Below are 26317 nucleotides of genomic sequence, written 5' to 3' on the forward strand. Positions count from 1 at the left end.
CCCCCAGAAACATTGGCAATGAAAGGATTGACCTTAAACTGTCTTGGGAAGAAAGAGGATGCCTATGATCTTGTTCGGAGAGGACTAAGAAATGACCTTAAGAGTCATGTCTGTATCCTTTGATTATACCTGCAAAAAAATATGTATGTTCATGTGTCTGTTCATAGTGTTTTGTTTTTCTTTACCACAACAGGAAAGACAAAAGTTTCTAAGTAGCTGGCTTGAAAATATTCCCACCATTCAAGGTGTTAATGATAAGTTTACAATTTGTGTTCATCATAAATATCATTTTATTTATATATATATATATATATATATATATATATATATATATATATATATATATATATATATATACACACGCACGCGCGCGCCAGCTACTGGCTCTGTACCACGATTCTGTGTTAAATAGTTTCCAAGAAGTTTGACATAAACTGGAGATCATAACGCCCAGTCGCTTGCTAATGTGGCATTGATTGTCGCGGTCTTGAGCGCAAATCAATACTGTGCATATATAGATGATTAACTTCTGCTTTAGCAATATGGTGAGCAAGAATCCAAATAATGGGTGCCTAAATGTTATGCACATTTTAAAAGGAATGTTTTTTAGTGGAAACTGTACACCTGAGAAGTTTAGGTGAGATTGTATCAGAAACTATCCAGTTTTCGTACAACCAGCAGTAATCCACCTTATCTTTAAAGGAACACTCTAGGCACACAGACCACTTTTGCCCATTGGAGTGGCCTGCAGTGCCAGGAAAACGGATAGTCATTTTAAGATCATTTTGCTTTCTAACTTGAATTTATCAAAAAACAAGGTTTCCTTAACAAAGTCTTCCAGGCTGGCATGTGTATGGCCTGTTGCAGAGGTCTGATAAAAAGTATGATGAGGCGATCAAGTGTTATAGGAATGCCCTGAAATGGGATAAAGACAACCTCCAAATTCTGAGGGATCTGTCTCTGCTGCAAATCCAAATGCGGGACTTGGAAGGCTACAGGGTATGTAAGCGAACAGAGCTCACTAATTTCTTTCTGCATGCAGCCACAAATATATACATAGTTGGGGGCTTTGTGCATGAAAGTTTATTCTTATTATGACTAGTTAAAAAAAAAAAAAAAAAAAGCGCAAGAGCGCTCATTTAATCTTTGAGCTAATAATGGTTTTCCTTGTTGAAGGGACATTTGATTTCCCTGCTTTGTAAAATATATATGTGTTCTCTGGTTTCTTGCAGGAAACAAGGTACCAATTATTGCAGTTGAGGCCTGCACAGCGTGCCTCATGGATTGGATATGCCATTGCTTACCATTTGCTGGAAGATTATGAGATGGCAGCAAAAATCCTGGAGGAATTTCGGAAGACCCAGCAGGTACTGCCGAGAAATACTGTTATACTGATATATTATACCTTTAATAGAATTGTCTGCTCCAGTATTGCTAATGTTAACTACTATAGAGACGTCTTAAACAAACCAAATTGTTGTGTATATTGCATACCTATCCATTAATTATTTAATTTTAGACTTCGCTAGATTAACCCGTTAAGGACACATGGCATCTCTGACATGTCATGATTCCCTTTTATTCCAGAAGTTTGGTCCTTAAAGGGTTAAGAAGCTTCTTAGGGATACTGTAGGCATCTAGACCAAGTCAGCTAATTGAAGTGGTCTGGGTGCTGTGACCCTTTTGCACTTAGTGCTGCAATGTGTATCATTGCAGTTCCAGAGAAACGGCAATGTTTACATTGCAGCTCTAAGTCTGCCCTCTGTGGCTTCCCGGAATCCAAGCTAACTTTTGGTTCGTTACCTAACGCACGGCTTCCTCACGGACCTCCAGCATCAGATTTTTCCCATAGGAAAGCAATGATTAATGCTTTCCTGCGGAGAGGCTTTAATGCACACATGGAAGCGCATTAGAGCTCCCCCACCAGCTGACGTCGGCAGAACCTTCAGGTAAGTGGGAGGGGGGCCTATTAACCCTATAGTGCCAGGAAAACTGTGTTGTTTTTATGCACTTTAGGATCTCATTTTTTTTTTTAATTCTTTCTTTTATTTAAGGCATATGAGATGGGGTACAGAAGATAGAGCAGGGGAAATGTATGCATAGGTACGTCATGGGGTCAATACATCGATAGCATCAGTGCAACACATTTCTAAGATAGAGATGCCTCATTTTTAAATGTTGTTGTTTAACAAGGGCGAAACCACAGTAGATTTAATATGTGATTTTAGCGTAGGTCAGCTCAGCTTAGAAAATTGCAGAAGGGACTAGGCAAAGTTCGTTGTGGTAAAGGCACCAAATAGCTTCCTCCGTGCCATTCTGCTGTGCAAATTCCTCTTCATCCGACTCCCATCATGGGGAAGGGTGTTAGGGGTACCTGAGGGTCCCGCTGGGGTAGGACAAAGTCTAGCTGTAGGTGTTCCCGTGCTGGACCCGGTTCCTTATCTCTGTGGGTACCTGTGATCATGGTGCAGGTGGATGGTGTCCTTGTCTGGAACTCTGGGACTCCCTGCGGTTTTATCGGGCACTGGCACCGTGATGAGGGTCTGCCACTCGGCGGTTGCTTGTCGGACCTATGTGTTTGGGGAGGACCCCGTGGGCCCCTTCGCGGTGGCATCGCCATTCTGTGCAATCGTTTGCGGGCAGTCGGGAGATGTCTCCGGCTTTCATGCCGTCTTTTTCCCTTTTCCCCTGATCGGGGTTCAACTCGGCTGTGGCCGTGACGGCTCAGAGTAGGTTGGCCGCGGGTCTCCGCTGTATGGGTCCTCTCGGGCACGCTGGCTTTGTTCTGGCTGTTGTGCCCGGTGGGCCCTCTGCTCGGGAGGTAGGCGGGCTGCTGTGTCAGTGGTTTGTAGTAATCCCGCGCCAGAAGGGTCCGGAGCAGCTCCTCGAGCGATGCATTGCCAGAACTTGCGGCAGATGGCATCGAACCTTGCTTCGAAGAGGATTCTCCATTGCTGATACGGGCCACCGTGGTGTGCTTCCAGCGTGGTGGCCATCTTTTAGCTTTAGGCTTCTATTGCTTTGTGTGGGGTCTACCCAGTAGTGGGGACCGGCGGGGGGAGGGGGATGAAACAGGGTCCTGGACTGGTGGTTCGTAAGGAAGCCAAGGAGCGGCCGTCCCCTCGGGTTGCGTTGGTAGGCCGCCGAGGCTTGCAGTAGCGGCCACCGGGGGCTGCGCTTCAAATTTTCAGTCTGTGTGCAGGAGTTGCTTGTGCGTGGGTCAGGAGGCAACTTAGCCGCTGATAAGTCGGGCAAAATACCCCTGACGTTAGTCGATGTTGGTAATCTGTGGAGGAGCCCAAGTTGCATGCGGCGGCCTCGGTCGGCTGTCAGGCCCCGCCCCTATAGGATCTCTTTAACTTTGAATGTTGCCAAGGTGGGCTTTAATTAAAAAAAAAAAATGTATATATTTATTTTGCAGATAGTGATCAGCACTCTTGGTCTTTAAAGGTTAAACATTTAAATTTATTGAATATCCATTAAAAATACGATCAACGTTTCAGTCCCCCTTGGGACTTTCATCAGGATCAGGCATGCCTGATCCTGATGAGAGTACCAAAGGGGGACAAACATCGATCAAATTTTTAATAGAGTGGTTTACATCCACAAATGTTTCATCAGATTTCCTAATTGGCCTTATACAAGTTTGCATTTTCAACCTGGAATGTCATTGCACACTTCCATGTAATATACCTATATATTTTTTTTATTTTTTTTAATTCTTTATTTTTGTAGTGCACGCAAAAATTACAGGCAGGCATGTGGTGCCCTGAAGGCAATCCTCAAGTTTTTCCCACGCGAGCATGCGGGGTACATTCTTAACTGGCACAATTTTTTTTTTTTGTCAGGCATATTAGACATAACAGTAGGGTTTCGCTTTACATGGGCATAGTAGTATAAGTCATGCAAACATGGTTAAATTAACGCGATAACTGTGGGAGTTAGTAACATGCTAGGACTAAGTAGGTTATTTCCACATAAGAGGTACGGTTTTGGTGTATATGCTAGCAAATTGGGTTCACGCTGTAGAAACAGGCATATTACCGTTAATGATATGGACCTCGCTTAGCGTGTTTTAGCATGGAGACAGATTTGCGAGGTAGGGTAAAGATTATTTAGACGTAACTTAGCGTTTTAACATCTGTTAATGTATTTAGCTGATACCTAGTGCTATCCAACAAGCTTGGGTAGAGATTGCAAAACAAGACAAAAGCAAATAGCTAGACATTAGGATCATGCTAAATCGGCGTATATAACATACTACTTATAGGCTCATAGTGATTGTGGGCACAAATGGATTAGACAGTGGTACATATTTATCGTTATATATCTCTCTGGGGGTTGCGCTCTGCATCTTGATTTTGTCCTGAGTGTCTCTGGGCTCTGCTCGTGTTGTGAGCGGCTGCTTCCTGCGCCGGTCAGCCGACCCCTCTTGCGGGCCATGCTGGGGATGTCTCCGCTCTGCATCTTCCCAACGGTGCAGGATTCCAACGTGGATCAGACCCCATCAGGTAGCTTGGAGGGTTGCAGCGGTGGTACAGTGACCAATCTGATCTCCCTGTCCCACTTCGTGCTGGAGGGGAGCAGCTCCGATCGAGCCCTCCGGCGAGGTGTCTCATAGAAGGGGCTGTATGCGTGCGGGAGGGTTGATGTGGAGGTAACCCTGGGATGAGTCCCTGTGAGGGATTTAGGCGACTCACCCGTGGTCGAGTATAGGGTTGCTTTAGATGTCGGCCTCGCTGCATCCTGAAGGCCGCTCTGGAGTCACGGAGGGGGTTTCCCTGCAAGCTGCGCCGAGTGGCTGGTCGAAGCCATGCGGTCACCTCTCTCATGGCCATCTTGTATCGCTGTCTCTGGGTCTTAAGTCTTGCCCACAGGTAGTTACTCAAACTATGTATGTACTCCATCGCGTGCTTAGGCGGTTTAAGTAGTGTGTGCTTGGGCCTGGGCTGCGTCTCTGCCGCCATTTTGGCTGGGCCCAGTAGATCCCGTTTGGTCGACTGCTTTTTCATCCCCATGTGGGGTCTGCCAACTTGCTAGTTGCTTGGTCTATCGCTTGTACCGGGATATCCCTCACCGGCAAGGGGGGGGTGATCGGGGTCTTGAGCGTTGCAGTAAATTCCCGCTGGTCCGTCGGCGGGGAGGTCGGCCGCCTCTCCCACGCCAGTATGCCCGTGTAGGCCGCAGTTCCGTGTCCGCTACAGAGTGCCTCTCTGAGTCCGGTGGACCGGCCCGGTAAGTCCCCGGGTGCCACCGTTGCTCTGCTGTGTCAGATTAAGGGGCTCAGTGTGAGATAAAGATAATAAAACGCTTTTTAGTCAGAGTTTCTCACGGAGCTCCTGTTTAGTGCGACCGGTCTGCTCAGCGGTCAGGCCCCGCCCCCATATACCTATATTTTTTAAATGCATAATAAACTCTCCCTAAATAAAGATGGTGGCTAATTTGCAGATCAGGAATTTTGTCTTGAGAATAGAACCTGCTAAATTCATATAGCATTAGAAATGTGTAATTTACTGTAGAATTTATTTTTCTTATATATTAGCAGTTTCTTATATATTAGATGTCTGTGGCATAGCATATTCATCCCGGTGTCACAGCAGATAAGTCCTGCTCTTTGACTTGCTGTATTGGGCGTGCTTTCTTTCAGGAAATAAGCGTATTGATTAAGTTTGAGTAGGTTACCTGTTGAAACTGTGTTTAACATGTAATTGACAATATTTCTTGACTCATTTTAGACCTCTCCAGACAAGGTGGATTACGAATATAGCGAGCTGCTTCTTTATCAAAATCAAGTCCTTCGAGAGGCAGGTCTCTTTAAGGAGGCACTAGATCACCTCTGCACATATGAGAAACAGATCTGCGATAAATTAGCTGTAGAAGAAACTAAAGGTACCAATAGAATCTTAACATAATTCCATGTAATACAACTTGTCAGAAACTTATTTTGCTTCTCTGATATTCTAACGACACCAAGATTGTAGTTCTAAATAACATTCTGCTTTTGTAGGAGATTTGCTACTACGATTGGGAAGGTTGGATGAGGCTACAGAGGTGTACAGGGCGCTGCAGGAACGAAGTCCTGAGAACTGGGCATATTACAAAGGCTTAGAAAACGCCCTTAAACCTAGTAAGTGTTAATTTCATCATTGCCTTATCATAAATTTTTTACCAGCCTATTTATCTACAATACATTATCCTAATGTACTATAGTAAGATATCTTAACTAAAGTGTTCATTGCTGATACTTTTTTACAACATGAACATTTAAAGAGGAACAACAGAATAAATGAACACTCTTAAAATTTTTAGAAATTCACCTCATTACACTAATGTATGGGTAATATATGGTTATCTGTGAAATGTTTTTAAAGGAACACTATAGACACCAAAACATCTTCAGCTTATTGTATTTGTTCTGGTGAGTAGCATCGTTCCCTTCAGGCTTTTTGCAGTAAACACTTTTTTTATTATTTTTATTTTTTGCAGAGAAAATGCAGTGTTTACATTACAGCCTAGGTATACCTCCACTGGCCACTCCTCGTATAGCTACTAGAGGTGCTTCCTGCCATTCCGTGTCTCTACCCTCTGCATGCAGACACTGAACTTTCCTCATAGAGATGTATTTATTCAATTCATCTCCATGAGGAGATGCTGATTGGCCAGGACTGTGTTTGACTTGTGCTGGCTCTTCCCCTGATCTGCATACTTGACGGTCTCAGCCAATTTTAGGGGAAAGCATTGTGATTGGCTGAGATAATCACTTCTGATGATGTCAACCAAGCAGGCAGATCAGGGGCAGAATCAGCAGCAGCAGACTTGGATACAAGTAAGATTTTAGGTGGTGTTTTTAAGACTATAGGGTAAGGAATACATTTTTGTGTTCCTGACCCTATGGTGTTCCTTTAACCTTGCAAGCATCTACTGATATAAACCTCTTTCTTGATCACTGTAGCCAGCATGGACGAAAGACTGAAGATCTATGAGGAGAGCTGGACTAAATACCCAAGAGGATTGGTGCCAAGAAGACTGCCCTTAAACTTTTTAACTGGTATGTAAAATGGAACGGTCTTTAAGTCATATGCGTGCCCAATCTTGGAAGTTTGTTCCTTACTTTGGGGGCATTTTCTCTTCTCAGGTGTAAAATTTAGAGAGTGTCTGGACAAATATCTGCGGATGAATTTTAGCAAAGGATGTCCACCTGTTTTCAATACTTTGAGATCATTATACAACGACAAAGAAAAGGTAAACATGTGCAATCTCTTTGTTTAATATCTATTAGAATGATTCATAGTTGATTTTTTATTTTTTTGTAGGAAAAGAAGCAATCACTGTCTTTTTAAGATGAAGTGTGCAAAAACACACACACACAAAACTGCTTAGATTTTGTGGAATATTGTTTGTGTGTTTTTGCACACTTCATCTTAGAAAGACAGTGATTGTGCTATAGTGCATATGGACAACTGACTGTTGTAGTATAAATAGTAGAAGTGAATATAACCTCAAAAGTATGTTCACTGAGCTGTAGTGAATGCATTCTCCAGCAGAGTATAAATGTAATTGTGCTCTTACAACTGTAAATCGTATAAAGTGATTTTAACCCCTTAAGGACCAAACTTCTGGAATAAAAGGGAATCATGACATGTCACACATGTCATGTGTCCTTAAGGGGTTAAGCAGTCCTAGCACTATATAACAATCAGGTTAATTAATTCTATATATAAAAGCATTATGTTGGTGATCATAGTGTGTAGATTACTGTACAAGAGAGAAAATCCTGAAAACCTTTCCTTAGTTTGTATAACATATCATAGGTAATTGATGTTTGCCACTAGAGCAAAGATTCAGTAACTTTTTTGTTCCAATGTACAAAATGTATATTGAGAGAACAATTTTCAAGACACACCTATCACTATATTATAAATGTCTAGCTTTAATAGAGAAATATACAATATTCATACTACCCATATTGACTCCTTAGTTTTAATTAATTGCAAAGTGAAAATCCCAATTTTACACCTGGATTTTAATGACTCAGTTAAGCCTCTTTAATCCAGAAGTCATTGTGTTCATGGTACATTTTTAAAAGGATACTGTAGGCACCCAGACCACTTCAGCTCATTGAGGTGGTCTGGGTGCTGTGCCACTTTTGAACCTAGTGCTACAATGTAAAACATTACAGTTCCAGAGAACTCTAATGATTACATTGCATCTCTGTCTGCCCTCGTATCCATATTTTTCTTTTGCATGCTTTGTTTGAAACAGTTTATCGGGTGAGTTTATCTGCCTAGTGGGAAATTAATTTTTTTGTTTTTTTTGCATTTTAATTTTCTCGTCTTTATTAGGTGGAGATTATTGAAGATCTTGTAGTTGGTTATGATACATCTTTGAAGAGCTGCCGGTTATTTAACATTAATGGTGAGCGCTTTGATGAAAAATATTATATTCTCCTATACTGAACGATTAGTTGATTGCCATACATATGTAAGCATTTGCATCCCATGTAGTGTGATTATCGATCACAAATTGTATATTATGGTTGCAGGTTCATGCATCTTGCCTAACAATGAATCTGTCATTGAACAATGGAGCATAGACCTGAATAGGCAGCACATTACCCGTATAACAGTGTGTTCAAAGTCAGTTGAAAAATAAATCTGTTAACTTTGGTATAGCTTACAAAAAGTATTTTGCTTATAGATTTAATATACCTTAACAATGTAATTACGTAGCAGTATGATAGTATACTTTTTGCAACCTTTTGTGTAATCAAAAATCATTTCATCTTCTTTTTGTAGACGATGGCAAAGAAGAACCGCCAACGACTTTGCTCTGGGTGCAGTACTACCTGGCACAGCACTATGACAAAATTGGCCAACCATCTTTAGCTCTGGAATATATTAATGCAGCTATTGACAGTACACCAACTCTGATTGAGCTCTTCTTAGTGAAAGCTAAAATCTACAAGGTACAGTTTGCATAATTGTTGACATCTGTGTACCTCTACATGGATCCATAGGATATAATAATAAAGAGGGTATGAGTGCTCAAACATAAAAAAGCAAACATTTTAATTCAATATCCTTCTTTTGGCGCAAAACCCTGCAATCTTCTGAAATTATGTCTACAGAAGCAAGGGGAAGGCTTAAATCTTTCAGCCATTGTGTCGAATGGTTTTGTTTAATTGGAGCACTCTAAATGTTCTATATATTATCCCCTTCAGGACGGAGTCAATAGTAAACATTCTGATCAAAATGTAAACAAAAACTGGCATTTGCTCTATATGTCTGTTCAACCATAATTCACCTCTTTCATATTAAGTGCACCCACACTTATTATATATCATATCATTTTGTTCAGGAGAAACAGGGCTTTAATTTCTCATGAACTAGTTATATATGAAACCTGTATTATTATGAATAAAATTAAAATAAACTGAGAAATTAAGATTTAAAAAAAAAAAAAAAAAAGTGTAGTTCCACTTGACATTTTAGCTGTAAATGTCATAATACTGTTGGTTTTTACTGCAATAAAATGCACATATTTGTATTTAGCAATATCTCACAAGTACAACAGTACCCCCTGTGTACAGGTTTTATGGTGTTTTTGAAAGTTACAGGGTCAAATATAGCACAGTAAAATTAAAAAAAAAAAAATTCACATTTAAATTTGCCAGGTTAGTAATGTTACCTTTGAGACAGTGTGGTAGCCCAGGAATGAGAATTACCCCTATGATGGCATACCATTTGCAAAAGTACACAACCCATGGTATTACAAGTGAGGTATGTCCAGTCTTAGTCACAAACACTGTTGGCGTTCATATTTGTTTTTTTGTGAAAAAAAGCAAAAAATAAATATTTGGCCATTGTTTGTGACCAAGTGGCTACTAAAAAGGACTGGACATACCCCACTTGCAATACCTTGGGTTGCCTACTTTTGCAAATGGTATGCCATCATGGGGGTAATTCTCATTCCTGCGCTACCATACGGTCTCAAAGGCAACATAACCAATCTGGCGAATTTCAATGTGAAAAAACAGAAAAATGTAACGCTATATTTGACCCTGTAACTTCCCAAAACACCATAAAACCCGTACATGGTGGGTACTGTTATACTTGGGAGACTTCACTGAAAACAAACATTAGTGTTTTAAAACAGTAAAACGTTTAACAATGATAATATAGTCTAAAAGTGCCGTTCATGTGTGAAAAATGCAGAAAAGTCACTTTTTCTGAAAATGTCATTGTTTTGATACAATTTACCATTTTGAAACACTAATATTTGTGTTCAACGAAGTCTCCCGAGTAAAACAGTACCCCCCATGTACAGGTTTTATGGTGCTTTGGAAAGTTATGAGATTAAATTCTCTGCACAAGTGTATTTTGTTATATATATATATATATATATATATCTTATATGTAACTTCGTTCTAAGTATTTTTTATATGTACTTATATTAATATTAAAATACACTACGTATGACGTTATATATATATATATATATGTATGTATGTATATATAAAACACTTAATTTATTTTACATGTTTAATAATAATTATTTTTTTTATACTACCCACCAGCAGGGGGCTGTCTGAGAGCCCAGACAGTCCCTCTGCTGGCAGATCCACAGCCAGCTATTGCGGCCATGTGATCGCTCTTTGAGAGCGATCACATGGCCCCCGGGGAGGGCTGCCTGGCCTGTCAGACAGTCCTCCCGAAGCGGATCGCGGTGGAGGTAAATACTGTATCGCGGAGCTCCTGGGGTAGAAAGCCGTTATGGTGTTCTATGCCGCCGCAGCGGCTTTAAAGCCCATTATAATGGGGACGGCATAGAACGCCGTAAGGACGTTAAGGGGTTAATGTGTACCCACTGCAGGTGTTTATGTACTTATGTAGCACTGCTGTTCTTTGATTTGCATTGAGAATCTCAATAAACATGAATGAAGTCACTTGCAAAGGTTAATCGACCTACATGTGACTAGTTATTCGCTTTGATCTGCTTACCTCACTCCTCTAAATATTTTCTTATGTGTAATACAATGTTTATCCAATGTTATGTTTATGAAAAAAGATAATGGAAGAATATTGTTATTCGCCCAAGAAAAGCTAGTGATACTATTCTCAAAGTAAAGAATATTAACAATTTACATGTAAAGAAATTTACACTTCTTACAAACTAGTGAGGCAAGTTGTAGCAAAGTCAGTGTTTATAGACTGTCTCATGATGCGAAGTTATCCCTAGTGAATGAATTAAATAACTTGATTGTATTTTATAATTTTATTTATTTTCAGCATGCTGGTAATATAAAAGAAGCCGCACGTTGGATGGATGAGGCCCAGGCTCTCGACACAGCAGACAGATTCATCAACTCCAAATGTGCAAAATACATGTTAAAAGCAAACCTGATCAAAGAGGCTGAGGAAATGTGCTCAAAGTTTACAAGGGTTAGTTTATATATTGTTTTAGATATAAGAGCTGTTCATTTTATTTTGCCTTTAACAAATTTTACATCACACTTTGCTTTTCCACACCATTTTTACATATTTTTTTTATATGAATATGATCAGTGTGAGCTCAGCATAACCAATTCAATAAAAGTGATAAAGATAAAAGGAGCTTTACATGCCTAACCGTTTGAATTGATTTTTCAGGAAGGCACTTCTGCTGTGGAGAACCTAAATGAGATGCAGTGCATGTGGTTTCAGACAGAGTGTGCCCAGGCCTACAAGTCCATGAATAAATACGGAGATGCACTAAAAAAATGCCATGAAATTGAAAGGGTAAGTATTCAACAAACAATAGTTGTAGTGGGATATTGGAGTTACTTGAATTATTATAGTAAGACGGTTTAGAAATGTGCTTTCTGAGAAACGTCATCGGGTTTCTTCCATAATTTCTTCTATCCTTGGCCGCCCATCACAAGTACATTTTTAAAAAGTGGCCACTGATAGGCTGAGAATGTCAGCTGACTGTCTCTGCATATCTTTGCCTCCCATTTTCTGCTCTAGGGAATGCTTCTATTCTAGCCAAGCACCAGAAGAGAGACCGTGTGATGATTCCCTGGGGACAATGCTTCTGTGTTAAACCGTTCCAATGCGTTTTAACAAAGGACATTAAGACTGCTCTAGAGGCACTTCATTGAGATTAAGTAATTATAATGCCCAAAGTGTTTAATCCTATACAATTACAATCTCGCTGATATTTCAAGCCTAAAATACTTCATGAATAAAAGAAAGCCATGATTAAAAAGTAATTTAAAAAAGTGAATAAAAAAGTAGTAGTGATTTGTGGAGTTTATAATGGGGAGTAAGTTTTTGGTCAGGCAAGTATTTCAAAACTTACATTTTAATTTTTCATTTATTTTTACCCCGGTATAATGAACCCAATGCAATCCACTAATTCCTATTGCGCCTATTCATTAAACTTGTATATAATAAAGACTGGATTTATAATTCAATAAGTACGGTTTGCGTTATTTGTTTTAGTTTTCCTCTGTGCTTATTTTTTTTTTTTTTTTTTCTTCCTGCACATTTTTTTTAGCATTTTGTGGAGATTACAGATGATCAGTTTGACTTCCACACATACTGTATGAGGAAAATTACACTCAGGTCATACGTGGACTTGCTAAAATTAGAAGATGTTCTTAGACAACATCCATTTTACTTCAAAGCTGCACGGATAGCTATAGAAATTTACCTGAAACTACATGATAATCCCTTAACAGATGAAAATAAGGAACATGAAGCAGATACAGGTATTGACATTTTAAAAAGGCATATGTTGCATCAATTTTATGTTCTCCAGTTTACAAAACTTTATTTTTTTTTCTGGTTAATTGTAACGTTAATACATTCCATTAGTATCATGCATAAATCCAATAATCACATTATCAGATCCCAAAATGTTACCCAATGGCATTCATACAACAGCCATGAAACACTTCAAGAAGCTTTCTAAATACAAGCTGCTATAAACTTCAGTTCAGTGAGGCAAGCATAGATGTATCTTTATGTAATCCTTGCTCCTATTTGCTTTGTGGACATTTTAAGTTCTGAAAATGCAACGCCTTAAAAGTGCAGGTGTTACAATGCATTCTTTGGAAACATAATGGTTTCAAGCAATACAGGAGTCTATTAAACAGCTTGTTAAATATGTCATGAAAGGGTGGGGCTATTTATTATAGTGAAAGCTTAACTGATCCCATAAAAGTATGGTTTTCACCCTCCCTCAGACTCTCGTGAATTTAAAATGTGTTTGTTTGGTTGTAAACACAGTAGTTGTTGCCATAGGCATTGCTAAGAGCATCCACCCATCCCCCCCTTACTATTCCTAGAGTCGCTACCATCTATCATAATGTCCTCCCTCCCTGATTTATGGAAAACACCACCATTTTTATCTATCAAATATGTTGCTTTGTAGCAAATATGTCTGACAAGGAGTTAAAGAAACTACGCAACAAGCAGCGGAGAGCACAGAAGAAAGCGCAATTAGAGGAAGAGAAGAAAAATGCAGAGAAAGAGAAACAACAACGAAATCAGAAAAAGAAAAAGGAGGACGATGATGAGGAAATTGGAGGTCCTAAAGAAGAGCTAATTCCTGACAAACTGGCTAAGGTGTGTGTGTACGTGTACACATTGTACGGACGGACGGACGGACGTACGCTGGCTGGTGATCTGTGCAATCCACTTTGTAAACTAACTCCTTACAATGAATCTGTCTTTGAAAGATGGAGCATAAACCTGAATAGGCAGGCAGCACGTGTCACATAACCTGTATAACCGTGTGTTCAAAGTTAGTTGGAAAAAAATGGCTAATTTTTTGTAAGCCATACCAAAGTTATTTTGCTTATAGATTTAATATACCTTATGGGCGCAAAGTCTGTGTTATCTTTATTTCCTCAACATGTCCCAAAAACCTTGTAGAAATAATCTAAAAGTTGCCTACATTATCCTAACCACTTATAAAGCTACAGTATTTAAAAAAAAAAAAAAAAAAAGAAAAGAAAACAGTAGCAAACTTGCATTATGTTCAGTTTTCCATCATCATTAATGGATAGTCCAGGGTTAAGTCCATCTCTAAGAAATAATCAACTTATTTTGACCCTAAATTTCAAATCTCTTTGAGTTCACTTTTGTCAAAATACTGAAGATAATAGATACACATTTTGAAGTCTCTTCATTTTCTGTAAATTCTCAACCTGTGCAGCTTCCACAAAATCTGAAAGTGGCTCAGCTAGTGTTGATGCTTACTTATTATTCTATATAGCACTGCTGAACTTCTTTATTGTTATTTATGGGTTGAGAATTGTAGTTTGGATGTTGGTATATATTTCTGTTTTCTGACAATTCCCAGAGCAAAAGGGTAGGAGGAAGGGCAGGAGATGGTGAGGGGAGATTTTGAACAAAGAAACTTTTGAAGAATAATAAAAACACATCCAACATAACTGTAACCTTTCGTAAATAATATAACAAATGTGCATTGGTCCCTGAAGTCCCCTTTAATTGTTTTTGTCATTATATTTTTCTTTATAGATTGACAGTCCATTGGAAGAAGCTATTAAATTTTTAATGCCTCTGAAAAATTTGGTCAAGAACAAAATAGAAACACATCTTTATGCCTTTGAAATTTACTACAGAAAAGGTATGTAAGCCACTTAAAGGACCACTATAGGCACCCAGACCACTTCAGCTCAATGAAGTGGTCTGGGTGCCAGGTCCCTCTAGTTTTAACCCTGCAGATGCAAACATAGCAGTTTCAGAGAAACTGTTTACATTAGGGTTAATCCAGCCTCTAGTGGCTGTCTCACTGACAGCTGCTAGAGGCGCTTCCGTGATTCTCACTGTGAAAATCATTGAGTAATGCTTTCCTATGGGCGGTTTGAATGCACTCCCGGCTCTTGCCGCACATGCGGCGCGGACGTCGGCAGGAGGAGGCAGAGGTCACCGGTGCTGGAGAAAGGTAAGTGGCTGAAGGGGTTTTAACCCCTTCAGCCCAGCGGGAGGGGGGACCTAAGGACTACATAGTGCCAGGAAAACAAGTTTTCCTGGCACTATAGTGGTCCTTTAACCCCTTGAGGACCAAACTTCTGGAATAAAAGGGAATCATCACATGTCACACATGTCATGTGTCCTTAACCCCTTAAGGACACATGACGTGTGCGACACGTCATGATTCCCTTTTATTCCAGAAGTTTGGTCCTTAATGGGGTTAAGGGGTTAAGGGAGACAATAGCTTTTCTTTCCCATTTGATTTGTATTAATCCATACTTTTGAACTAAATTATAATCCACTGATCTCTGCTTTTCAGACTGCCTGCATACTTAAAGGGCAATAGCAAATGCTAAAGCACATTTGCAGTCCCCCTCCTCCCACTATTGAAGGTGTGTTTTAGATTAATTCAGACTACTTAAACAATTAATGGAATATGTAACTTCAGTAGATAACGCGCCTGCTCACTTAGGACACAAAGTTTGATTGCATAATTGCATGTATCTTTTTTTTCTTCTTCAGAAAAGTTCCTCTTAATGTTGCAGTCTGTGAAGAGGGCGTTTGCTTTGGACTCTCGTCACCCGTGGCTTCATGAGTGTCTCATTCGCTTCTTTTGTGCAGGTAGGTCTGGACATTCTGCATGCAGAATCTAGAACAAGTATTTATTATTTTCTGCACCTGATTGTAGGCTGTTTGCCTATATATTTTTTCCTAATTTCGGTCTACCTTTACTTGGTCTCATTTTTGAAGCCACAAATCTTTTAATACACTAGTTTTTTTTTTTTTTTTCTTTTTTTATCTACCAATTTTTTACTTTTTTATTACTATTCTCCTTTAAATTTCCCTGCATCCCATATTTACCCCCTTCCTATCTTTTATCATATGTTATTTGCAGGCTTAGCCTTCCAGCTAAAGTGGTAGAGGTTAACACAGTGAGGGAGTTTAAGCATTGGTGGATGGGCAAATGGCTATCCTAGATATAAGCGACTAATGCAATATATTACAATATTCCATAGAAACAAAGTGTTTATTCAAATGAGAGCTTAATTAACACACAAACTATAAAGTGCAGACATGCAGAAGTATACACTACATATAAAGCCACGTGAAACCCATGCACTAAAAGTGCTCACTATATATAAACCCAAAAAGTAAGTATACAAAAGGTATACTAACCCTGTAGTTGTAGACAACTCCCCTTCTAGCCTTTGTACTGATGCAGTTAACAATCAGTGTGCATTATATTGGCAATTAGAGCCACACACAGTGCATCTGTAATTGGCTTCCTTCCAAAAAATTGTAATCTCTATATAAAATACTTAATGATATCTACCTTTTAGCATTCACTGCACTACACTGCTGATGTGCATGTCTGTACCAAATACAAATTGTAGAGATCTCATTTCTCATGCAGGTTGAGTCTTTTTGAATGTTTTCAGGTTATATGTACTCTGCTTAATTTACCTTGTAGTGTGAAATTCACTTCACCTAGGTTTTAAATAAAGTTGTACAAACCTGCTAAACCTTGATAACTGCAATGATTTATTTATTTTTTTCTGGTATTTTGTTATCTTTCAGTATCTGAGAGCAAAGAACTAAATGAGTCGCTTAGAACAGTATTAAAGCAAGAAATGAAGAGGCTTTTTGGAGAAACAAGTCCCACAAATTTTAACAACTCTTTCCTGAAAGAAAATATCAACTCAATACCACATAGATTAGCAGGTAAAATTAGGGACTTTGTGTGAATACATGGGTCCTTCAATGATAGTGCTCATACTTGGTAAGTATTAAGGAGAAACCTTATAGTGCAGGAATGGTTGTTTAGGTGTCCAGCACCCCTCTCTGTGAACTAAAAATGTATTTAAAGGGACACTATAGTCACCTGAACAACTTCAGCTTAATGAGGTTGTTCAGGTGAGAACTATAGCTCCCTGCAGCCTTTCTCATGTAAACACTGTATTTTCGGAGAAAATACAGTGTTTACATTGAAAGCTAGAAACCCCTCCAGTTGCAGTCACTCAGAGTGAACCAGAGGGACTTCAGAGTTGATGGAGGCATAATATGATCTGCTCAACTCAGATCTGCTGTTCACGAGCATCCTGTGATTCAGTATCTCGTCCCTCTGCATGCAGACACTGAACTTTCCTCGGATCAGGCTATCACATGTCAGGAAACACAAGCAGTCTGCTGAGTCATGCTCAATGAGCTTACATGCATCAATCTTGATGATCCCAGCCAATCCAATGCTTTCCCATTGGGAGGCTATTGCGCTTGCGCAGCACAGCTCTGCACCTATTGGCATCTCTTCATTGAGATGCCTTGAATCAATGCATCTCTATGGGAACAGTGTCTCTGCGAGACACTGAACATAATGTGCAGCAATGACCCAGGACGCAGCTCTAGTGCCCATCTGAGTGACTGCTATTAGAGGTGTTACTAACCAGAAATGTAAATAGTGCCTTTTCTATGAAAAGGCAGCATATCCTTTCCTCAGTCTGCATGGACAGGCTATAGACACCAGAACCACGACATTAAGCGCCACAACACTAGTTTTATATACTCCCACAGTTCATTGTAATGTTCATAGTGCAGTGAATGAATGGATGTTGTCCTTGTGTTTTTTTTTGTTAAGTGCATGGACAAGAACAGTGCACACATGTGGAAGCTTCACTTCTGCATCATCCATCCTAAGCCATCCATTCATGGGCAGCTATGATGGGGTCAGGTGGGTTTTCCCACTGTTGCAGCATTGTTGTGCTTTTGATGCCAGGAGAACTGATGTTTGTCAAACCACTCAAATGATTAAAAAGGATGTGTCCAAAGACTCATGGCACCATATGACCACAATGATAATGGTAATTTACTTATTTTAAGGGGCAATTATTTAACTGTTCTTTTATGTCTAAACATGTTGCAATATTCTTTTTAAAGCTGCCAAAATGATGTACTACATGGATACATCCAGTCAGAAACGAGCGGTAGAGCTGGCTACAGCACTTGATGCAACCTTAAATAATAGAAGTCTCCAGGTAAATGCTTTCTAGGTTTTATTTAATTATTACTATGAACGTTATTTAAATGGTTAGTGGTGTGCATGGCTATGCTTACTTTAAAAATGTGGTGATCTGTTAAAGGAAAAAGAGCAGGGCTGTCTTGACAGCTGTCTTACCATGAAAAATCAGTAAGAATTTGCCTGTTTTTAGAAAAAAATGTGCCAAGGAATATTTCTGACATTTCTTTAAAAAAATAACATTGACTTTGAACACAGTAAGTACCTTCCTGAGCCTAGATTGCACGTTAGACTTCAGGAAGGAATATGTGCAGTCTGAGTTATTTTGTGACACAAACAGCACATTTACTAGAATAAAACTTATATTGATCCGTAGAATGCTTTGTTCTGAGATGATCACGTTGCTACCTATTTGCATGTGATATACTTTCACTTTTGCACACACAGACCAGGGCAAATTGGTATTCTTGAAAATTTAGGGGAATAAAAAAAAAAGGAAATCGTATTAAGCATAATACTTGTTTCGTATCTTGTAGATCTGTACAGACACATTAGAAGCCTTGCGTGATGGCAGCTTAGGAGACTGCAAAGAGGTGGCTGAATCTTACAGAGTGAGCAGCCACAAGCTTTATCCTTATGCTCTGGCATTCATGCCACCTGGATATGAGGAGGACTTCAGCATCACAGTCAATGGAGATAGTTCGGCAGAACCAGAAGAACTGACTAATGAAATGTGAACTTCTAATGAGCGACATTGGACCATATCAACTATCTAATATTTTTGTCACGCACCTGCTGTATCGCTCTGTAACTTGTATGGAGAATGAAAGGAGTAAAAATATTGTTGCCTTTAACTATTGTTTTACTTTTTTTTATATCCTGCAGAAGACATATGTTGAGTTCCTATGCAGTGATGTTACAGGATATGGGTGAAACACTTTCTTTAAAAAAAATAATTAAAAGAAATTTGCTGCTAAACTTATATAAAAAAAAAAAAAATGGTGTTAGAACTAAAGAGAACAGAATTCCGGTTTTTAAACATGTTAATTGAGAGATATAAAGGTTGTTACAGTAGTCAGAGCATGTGTGTGACAGAAATATTACTAACCATTTGTCTTTTAGAGATTACATATTTTGGACAGCTCACTCCCAACAATATCTGAGGTGCCCGCATGTATCTAGCAGTGCAGACTCCTCTGACGTTGCAGGGGTTCAAGTTGCTGTTTTAGCACTGGATTTAAATTTTTTTTTTAATTATTTTTTTTTTTTTATACTGAGCACAAGAGATGTTTTGGGCTTTGGCTTCTGTCCCGTCCTGAACATCAGAAGTACTCCACGTGAAATGCAACTAGCAGAGACCTTTTGAAGAAGTGTGATCTACTGGGTTACATAATCTGAAATAAGTAAATAATTCAACACAGGGTTTACCAGTTGCTGTGCCCTGGATTTTTTTTTTTTTTTTTTTTATTAATTCATCATGCTTGTTTAACAGTGGGGTTTTTTTTGTTAACGATTTTAGAATAACCTATTTGAAACCCAAGAAAATGTTCCTTAATATACTCTAAAATGGAGACCTGTTTCGACTCCCTTTTTTTTTTGCCAAATGTCAGCTGTATTGCAACAACCAAAAGAAATCATGCACTGTCTTGACGTTAATTGAAATTGTAGAGAGAAAAAAAATCTGCCCTGCTTTTCTTTAAAGGAAAAAGAAAAAGCAGGTTGTCATCTACAGCTGGGTTTTCAGACGGGAGTGTCTTCCTGTTGGTGTTGTGGACTTTTCAGGACAGTCAAAGCCCTCAGCAGTCCATGTTCGTGTTGTTTATGGAGATAGAAACAAGTAGTGCAGTTAAGATACCTCTGGATTTTTCCATAGTATCACAAGTTTGTAATACTTGAAGCCCTATGTTTCTATGAAGCCAATTCTTGCTCGGTTACTTCAGGCAGGCTCCACACTTTGTAAAAGGGAGCACTTTTTTTTTTTTTCTTCTTCCAGTAACAGACCAGCTTTCTTTTCCCTGCAGTTACACATGTAATTTTTTTTTTTTTTGTCAAACATAAGGTACCAAATATAATGCAATAAAACCCTTTAAAAAAGATTTGACTAATTTCAAGAAACAAAATGGATTGTGTGTCTGTCACATTAGGGGACTTTATATTGGATATTTTTTCCTTCCAAGTAAGCTTCGGAGATTACATTTTATAAATATTGATTGGAAGTCAGTAAGTTCTTTAAAAATGATTGGTAAATTGGTTTAGAAAGTGGTTTACTTTTTTACCAGCAATATTTATTCTTGAATGACTTGCTACAAAGATTTAACTAGCTAGACGTTGCTTCATCATATAGTATTAACAATACATACCGTATTTATCGGCGTATAACACGCACTTTTTTCCCCTGAAAATAGGGGGAAAATCGTGGGTGCGTGTTATACGCCGATATCCCATAATTACTTACCTGTCCTGAAGCGTGGGCCGGCTTCACAGATTGCACCGCGGTACAGGAACTTCAATTTCATGTTCCGGTTTCCGGCGGGACTGAAAGGAAGTGTGCACAATAGTGTGCACACTTCCTTTCAGTCCCGCCGGAAACCGGAACATGAAATTAAAGTTCCTGTACCGCGGTGCAAGCTGTGAAGCCGGCCCACGCTTCAGGACAGGTAAGTAATTATGGGAGGGGGAAGTACACTATGGGAGGGGAGGGGGAAGTACACTATGGGAGGGGAGGGGGAAGTACACTATGGGAGGGGAGGGGGAAGTACACTATGGGAGGGGAGGGGGAAGTACACTATGGGAGGGGAGGGGGAAGTACACTATGGGAGGGGAGGGGGAAGTACACTATGGGAGGGGAGGGGGAAGTACACTATGGGAGGGGAGGGGGAAGTACACTATGGGAGGGGAGGGGGAAGTACACTATGGGAGGGGAGGGGGAAGTACACTATGGGAGGGGAGGGGGAAGTACACTATGGGAGGGGAGGGGGAAGTACACTATGGGAGGGGAGGGGGAAGTACACTATGGGAGGGGAGGGGGAAGTACACTATGGGAGGGGAGGGGGAAGTACACTATGGGGGGGGAGGGGGAAGTACACTATGGGGGGGGGAGGGGAAGTACACTATGGGGGGGGGAGGGGAAGTACACTATGGGGGGGGAGGCGAAGTACACTATGGGGGGGGAGGCGAAGTACACTATGGGGGGGGAGGCGAAGTACACTATGGGGGGGGAGGCGAAGTACACTATGGGGGGGGAGGCGAAGTACACTATGGGGGGGGAGGCGAAGTACACTATGGGGGGGGAGGCGAAGTACACTATGGGGGGGGAGGCGAAGTACACTATGGGGGGGGAGGCGAAGTACACTATGGGGGGGGAGGCGAAGTACACTATGGGGGGGGAGGCGAAGTACACTATGGGGGGGGAGGCGAAGTACACTATGGGGGGGGAGGCGAAGTACACTATGGGGGGGGAGGCGAAGTACACTATGGGGGGGGAGGCGAAGTACACTATGGGGGGGGAGGCGAAGTACACTATGGGGGGGGAGGCGAAGTACACTATGGGGGGGGAGGCGAAGTACACTATGGGGGGGGAGGCGAAGTACACTATGGGGGGGGAGGCGAAGTACACTATGGGGGGGGAGGCGAAGTACACTATGGGGGGGGAGGCGAAGTACACTATGGGGGGGGAGGCGAAGTACACTATGGGGGGGGAGGCGAAGTACACTATGGGGGGGGAGGCGAAGTACACTATGGGGGGGGAGGCGAAGTACACTATGGGGGGGGAGGCGAAGTACACTATGGGGGGGGAGGCGAAGTACACTATGGGGGGGGAGGCGAAGTACACTATGGGGGGGGGAGGCGAAGTACACTATGGGGGGGGAGGCGAAGTACACTATGGGGGGGGAGGCGAAGTACACTATGGGGGGGGAGGCGAAGTACACTATGGGGGGGGAGGCGAAGTACACTATGGGGGGGGAGGCGAAGTACACTATGGGGGGGGAGGCGAAGTACACTATGGGGGGGGAGGCGAAGTACACTATGGGGGGGGAGGCGAAGTACACTATGGGGGGGGAGGCGAAGTACACTATGGGGGGGGAGGCGAAGTACACTATGGGGGGGGAGGCGAAGTACACTATGGGGGGGGAGGCGAAGTACACTATGGGGGGGGAGGCGAAGTACACTATGGGGGGGGAGGCGAAGTACACTATGGGGGGGGAGGCGAAGTACACTATGGGGGGGGAGGCGAAGTACACTATGGGGGGGGAGGCGAAGTACACTATGGGGGGGGAGGCGAAGTACACTATGGGGGGGAGGCGAAGTACACTATGGGGGGGAGGCGAAGTACACTATGGGGGGGGAGGCGAAGTACACTACGGGAGGGGGGAGAATGGGAGGGGAGGGGGAAAATACTATGGGAGGGGGGGAGAATACTATGGGAGGGGGGAAGTACACTACAGGAGGGAAGGGGGGAGAATGGGAGGGGAGGGGGGGAAGTACACTACAGGAGGGAAGGGGGGAGAATGGGAGGGGAGGGGGAAAATACTATGGGAGGGGAGGGGGAGAATACTATGGGAGGGGGGAGAATACTATGGGAGGGGGGAGAATACTATGGGAGGGGGGAGAATACTATGGGAGGGGGGGAGAATACTATGGGAGGGGAGGGGGGGAATACTATGGGAGGGGAGGGGGAGAATACTATGGGAGGGGAGGGGGAGAATACTATGGGAGAGGAGGGGGGAGAATACTATGGGAGGGGAGGGGAGAATACTATGGGAGGGGAGGGGGGGAGAATACTATGGGAGGGGAGGGGGGGAGAATACTATGGGAGGGGAGGGGGGGAGAATACTATGGGAGGGGAGGGGGGGAACACTATGGGATGAGGGGGGAACACTATGGGATGAGGGGGGAATACTATGGGATGAGGGGGGGGAATACTATGGGAGGGGGGGAAATTTCCTGGAATTTCTTTCTAAAAATGAGGTGCGTGTTATACGCCGGTGTGTGTTATACGCCGATAAATACGGTAGTTCTTTGTGTAGGCTACACCCAAAAAGGTAATGGGATTTAAGGTGTCCGCTCTTGGTGTTCAATTTTTTTTTTTTCAATAAAAAGTTGTAAAAGCTGCAGAGTGCAGCCTTTTCTAGCTTCTTCTGGAACTAGCTTAAAGCCCACAATGATTAGTCCGTTTTGTTAGATTTACGGATTCCCTAGTCAACATAAGGGTTGAATGTTCTTTAGGTCTACGATTTAATGGTTTTCCTCAGGGGGGTAGGTAACCTTTGGAACTCCAGATGTGGAAATTAAAGGAAAATTCCATCGGTATAAATGCAGTTATGTACAACGAGTGTTGGTGTGTATATATAGATATATATATCTATATGTAAAATTTTATTTTTTTTAAGATGACTTGGCCCCTTTTTCATGTAAAATAGGTTAGGATCCCACTTGGCACTGTATTAGTGATCTCACTACTTTTCTCCTTTTTTTTAGAAGATCAGTATAGATCTGGCCGTTATGATGCTTCACAGAGACTTACTGGGAGGCAGGGTGCATGAGTGAATATTGCTGTGCACCATTTGCAAGACTTCTCATAGAGGAGACTCCCTTATCCTTTTGATCAAGCACTCAAAACATGTTAGAAAGAGTATCTTGTCAGCTGGGAGTGTGCAACCTAGGGATTTAAAAAATAAATGTCGATTTCTTTTGAAATTGGCAAACTTGAAGTGCTTTGGGGTTTTTAAGTGTTCCTTTAACTTGTTAAATAAAGGGCTTAAAACATATTCACCATTCTGACATTTGTCTACATTTTCTGCTCGAGTGTAAAAATCCCTCCTCCCCATTTTATTGTAGATGGATGACTTCGATAGAGCAGTGCTCCTATTTCACTTAGGTGTCATTAGATTCGCCAAAACAGTGCTCAAAACTTCCACTAACCATTGTCAAATGAAAATTTAAACCTGGTGAGTATGCCATGAATCTGTCAAGACTGCAGTGGCGAGTAAATAAAGTGGTTTGGCCCTGTTCAAAACTTATAATAATTACTCCTATGCATGTCAAGACTCATGGTGGGGAAAAAATAATGGATTCCATTTTGAAATAATCCTCACTTCACAATAGCAAATTCTTAACACATTTTAAACAGTCAAGCTGACCTGGAGTCCGCAAAGCTCTGGTCCTGGAGTCCGCAAAAGCTCCCTTCTGAGAAAATAAGTAATTACAAAAGTGGCATCATCTGCAAATGACATGCACCTTTTTAGGCTTAGAATTCTGAAGCTGACCGTACGGAAATGGTTCCTAAGGCTGCTTTTTAGAAACAGAGTAAATCTTTTTTTTTTGTCAATCTTTGTTTTTATTGAGGCAAAAGATGGATCATTACAGAAAGTAAAACAAGGGGTTAATGCATGAAAAATACACGTTATACATAACTGGTTTATTCAAGGGTTGCATGTACTCCCGAGAATAATGGTCTTTTTTTTTTCTCTTGTTAAATGAAAGTTCCAACAATAGTGTTTATACAGGCTAAACAATAGAGGTTCATTTAACTAAGTGATGCACAGCTGAATGTGACCTCGCAGAGTAAATCTTAACCTTTTGTGATGTTTTCCAGCACAGTCTTTAATCATAAATACTAAACTGCTATTTTGTGGAGGTGTGCAGTTGGGCATGATGGCCTTCCGATTTAAGGCAATGGTGTGACCGCTCTAGAAATTATTTTAAGACTCAAGTGCAAAAACAGATGCTATGATATAAGACTGACTTTTGAACTTGTGTTGGTCTATGCAAAGTTGTTTGTGTCAAATCAACTGTACCAGTTTTAGAATGAAGGCTTTCATACTCCGTCCTATAAGAATGTGCCTTGCCTGCCATGGCATCTTTCATGTTACCACCTCTACTGAGAATTGTGAACATTCATAATAAGAACCAAAATACAATCCATGGGCTTCATTGTGTAGATGCTCACAGAATACAATTAATGCTCCATTCATAATATGGAGTGATGGCCCTGAAGTCGTCGGTGAAAATACAATCCTTTAAATACAGGATTTTAGTTCTAAATCTTAAAAGGGATACTGGAAAGTAGTAGCACATCTACAATAATCAAGTTGGAAATACACATAATGTACAACACGCAATAAACCAAACAATCTCCATTCCTGACTTCTTTCATGACTGTCTAGATATTGACTTGAATGTTCACTGTAACATACCTGCTAGAATCCTAGTACTCTCAAGTGGGTCTTTAACGGCTTTTTCAGAAAATCTACATTAAACCTACCACTGCCATCTTGTTACATCTGCCTCTGTTGGTTGCAATCACCTGGAAGAAATTTAGATTATTTGCATTCAACACCCACTTTTCGCTCTTTTCTTTACCCAGGATTTCTATTCACATTCTGACAGATTCTCTGCAGAAGGCAAAGATCCAGATATATTGAGAAATAATGTTGGCAGGGTTTTTTTTTTTTTAAAACAATCTCCGCTTGCCAATGACGCTAAAAATAGTGACATATACACTTTCAGAATTTCAGTTATATATGAGTTATTTATGAGTATAGGGCAGGGGTAGGCAACCTTCGGCTCTACAGATGTTTTGGACTACATCTCCCATAATGCTTTTACAGCCATATTGCTGGCAAAGCATCAAGGGAGATGTAGTCCACAACATCTGTAGAGCCGAAGGTTGCCTACCCCTGGTATAGGGCATCTGAACAATTGCTAATAATGATTGCCTGCCCATGTGACCGACAAAACTTGAATAGCTTCATTACAGACTGGATTAAAGGGACACTATAGTCACCAGGTGCAGTGTCCCTGTCTTTTTAACCCTTCAATGTTTAGTTTGCTGAGTTAAGTTCCCCTATAGTGGCTGTCAGTATGACCGTCACTAGAGTCGGTTTCGCTGGATTGACGGAGTAAAACTCAAGACCCATAGTAAAGCATTGATTAAATTCTTCACTATGGGGAGTTTTTAATACATGCATTGCATGCCCCCAGTGCTTATCTCAGGAGATGGAGAGGTACGCAGCTCGGAAGGAAAGTAAAAAATGTAGTGCACCTGGGGCAGGGACACATACTGCTGTTAGGAATACAGATGTATATTCCTAATGTTATAGTGTTCTTTTAAACAGACTTTGTCTGTGCTAGCCATGTATTATACTCTCTGGCCTTTATTATCTTTTGGTTACCATTCATATAAATTCATTACTTCCCACAGTTTTAATTTGAAATGCTTGTATTCTTATGTAACCAAGACAATACTTAAAGGGACACTCCAGGCACCCAGACCACTTCTGCTCATTGGAGTGGTCTGGGTGCTAACTCCCACTACCCTTAA

General features: G+C 41.0%; 1 protein-coding gene across 1 annotated transcript in view; it reads left to right on the forward strand.

The window, feature by feature from the left end:
• Positions 1-18848, forward strand: part of NAA15 (N-alpha-acetyltransferase 15, NatA auxiliary subunit) — a 39390-nt gene extending 20542 nt beyond the window's left edge. Inside the window, exons 3-20 of the mRNA XM_063458442.1 lie at positions 8-112; positions 842-999; positions 1233-1367; positions 5736-5889; positions 6008-6127; positions 6953-7048; positions 7136-7242; positions 8343-8415; positions 8796-8965; positions 11289-11441; positions 11649-11777; positions 12538-12751; positions 13417-13610; positions 14529-14637; positions 15507-15605; positions 16563-16706; positions 17916-18013; positions 18531-18848. Of these exons, the coding sequence (XP_063314512.1) occupies positions 8-112; positions 842-999; positions 1233-1367; positions 5736-5889; positions 6008-6127; positions 6953-7048; positions 7136-7242; positions 8343-8415; positions 8796-8965; positions 11289-11441; positions 11649-11777; positions 12538-12751; positions 13417-13610; positions 14529-14637; positions 15507-15605; positions 16563-16706; positions 17916-18013; positions 18531-18731 (2459 nt within the window). The 3' untranslated portion in view covers positions 18732-18848. The remainder of the gene's footprint in view (positions 1-7; positions 113-841; positions 1000-1232; positions 1368-5735; positions 5890-6007; positions 6128-6952; positions 7049-7135; positions 7243-8342; positions 8416-8795; positions 8966-11288; positions 11442-11648; positions 11778-12537; positions 12752-13416; positions 13611-14528; positions 14638-15506; positions 15606-16562; positions 16707-17915; positions 18014-18530) is intronic.
• The last annotated feature ends 7469 nt before the right edge of the window (positions 18849-26317 follow it).

Source organism: Pelobates fuscus, chromosome 6, assembly GCF_036172605.1.
Source record: "Pelobates fuscus isolate aPelFus1 chromosome 6, aPelFus1.pri, whole genome shotgun sequence".
In the NCBI taxonomy this organism is placed as follows: Eukaryota; Metazoa; Chordata; class Amphibia; order Anura; family Pelobatidae; genus Pelobates; species Pelobates fuscus.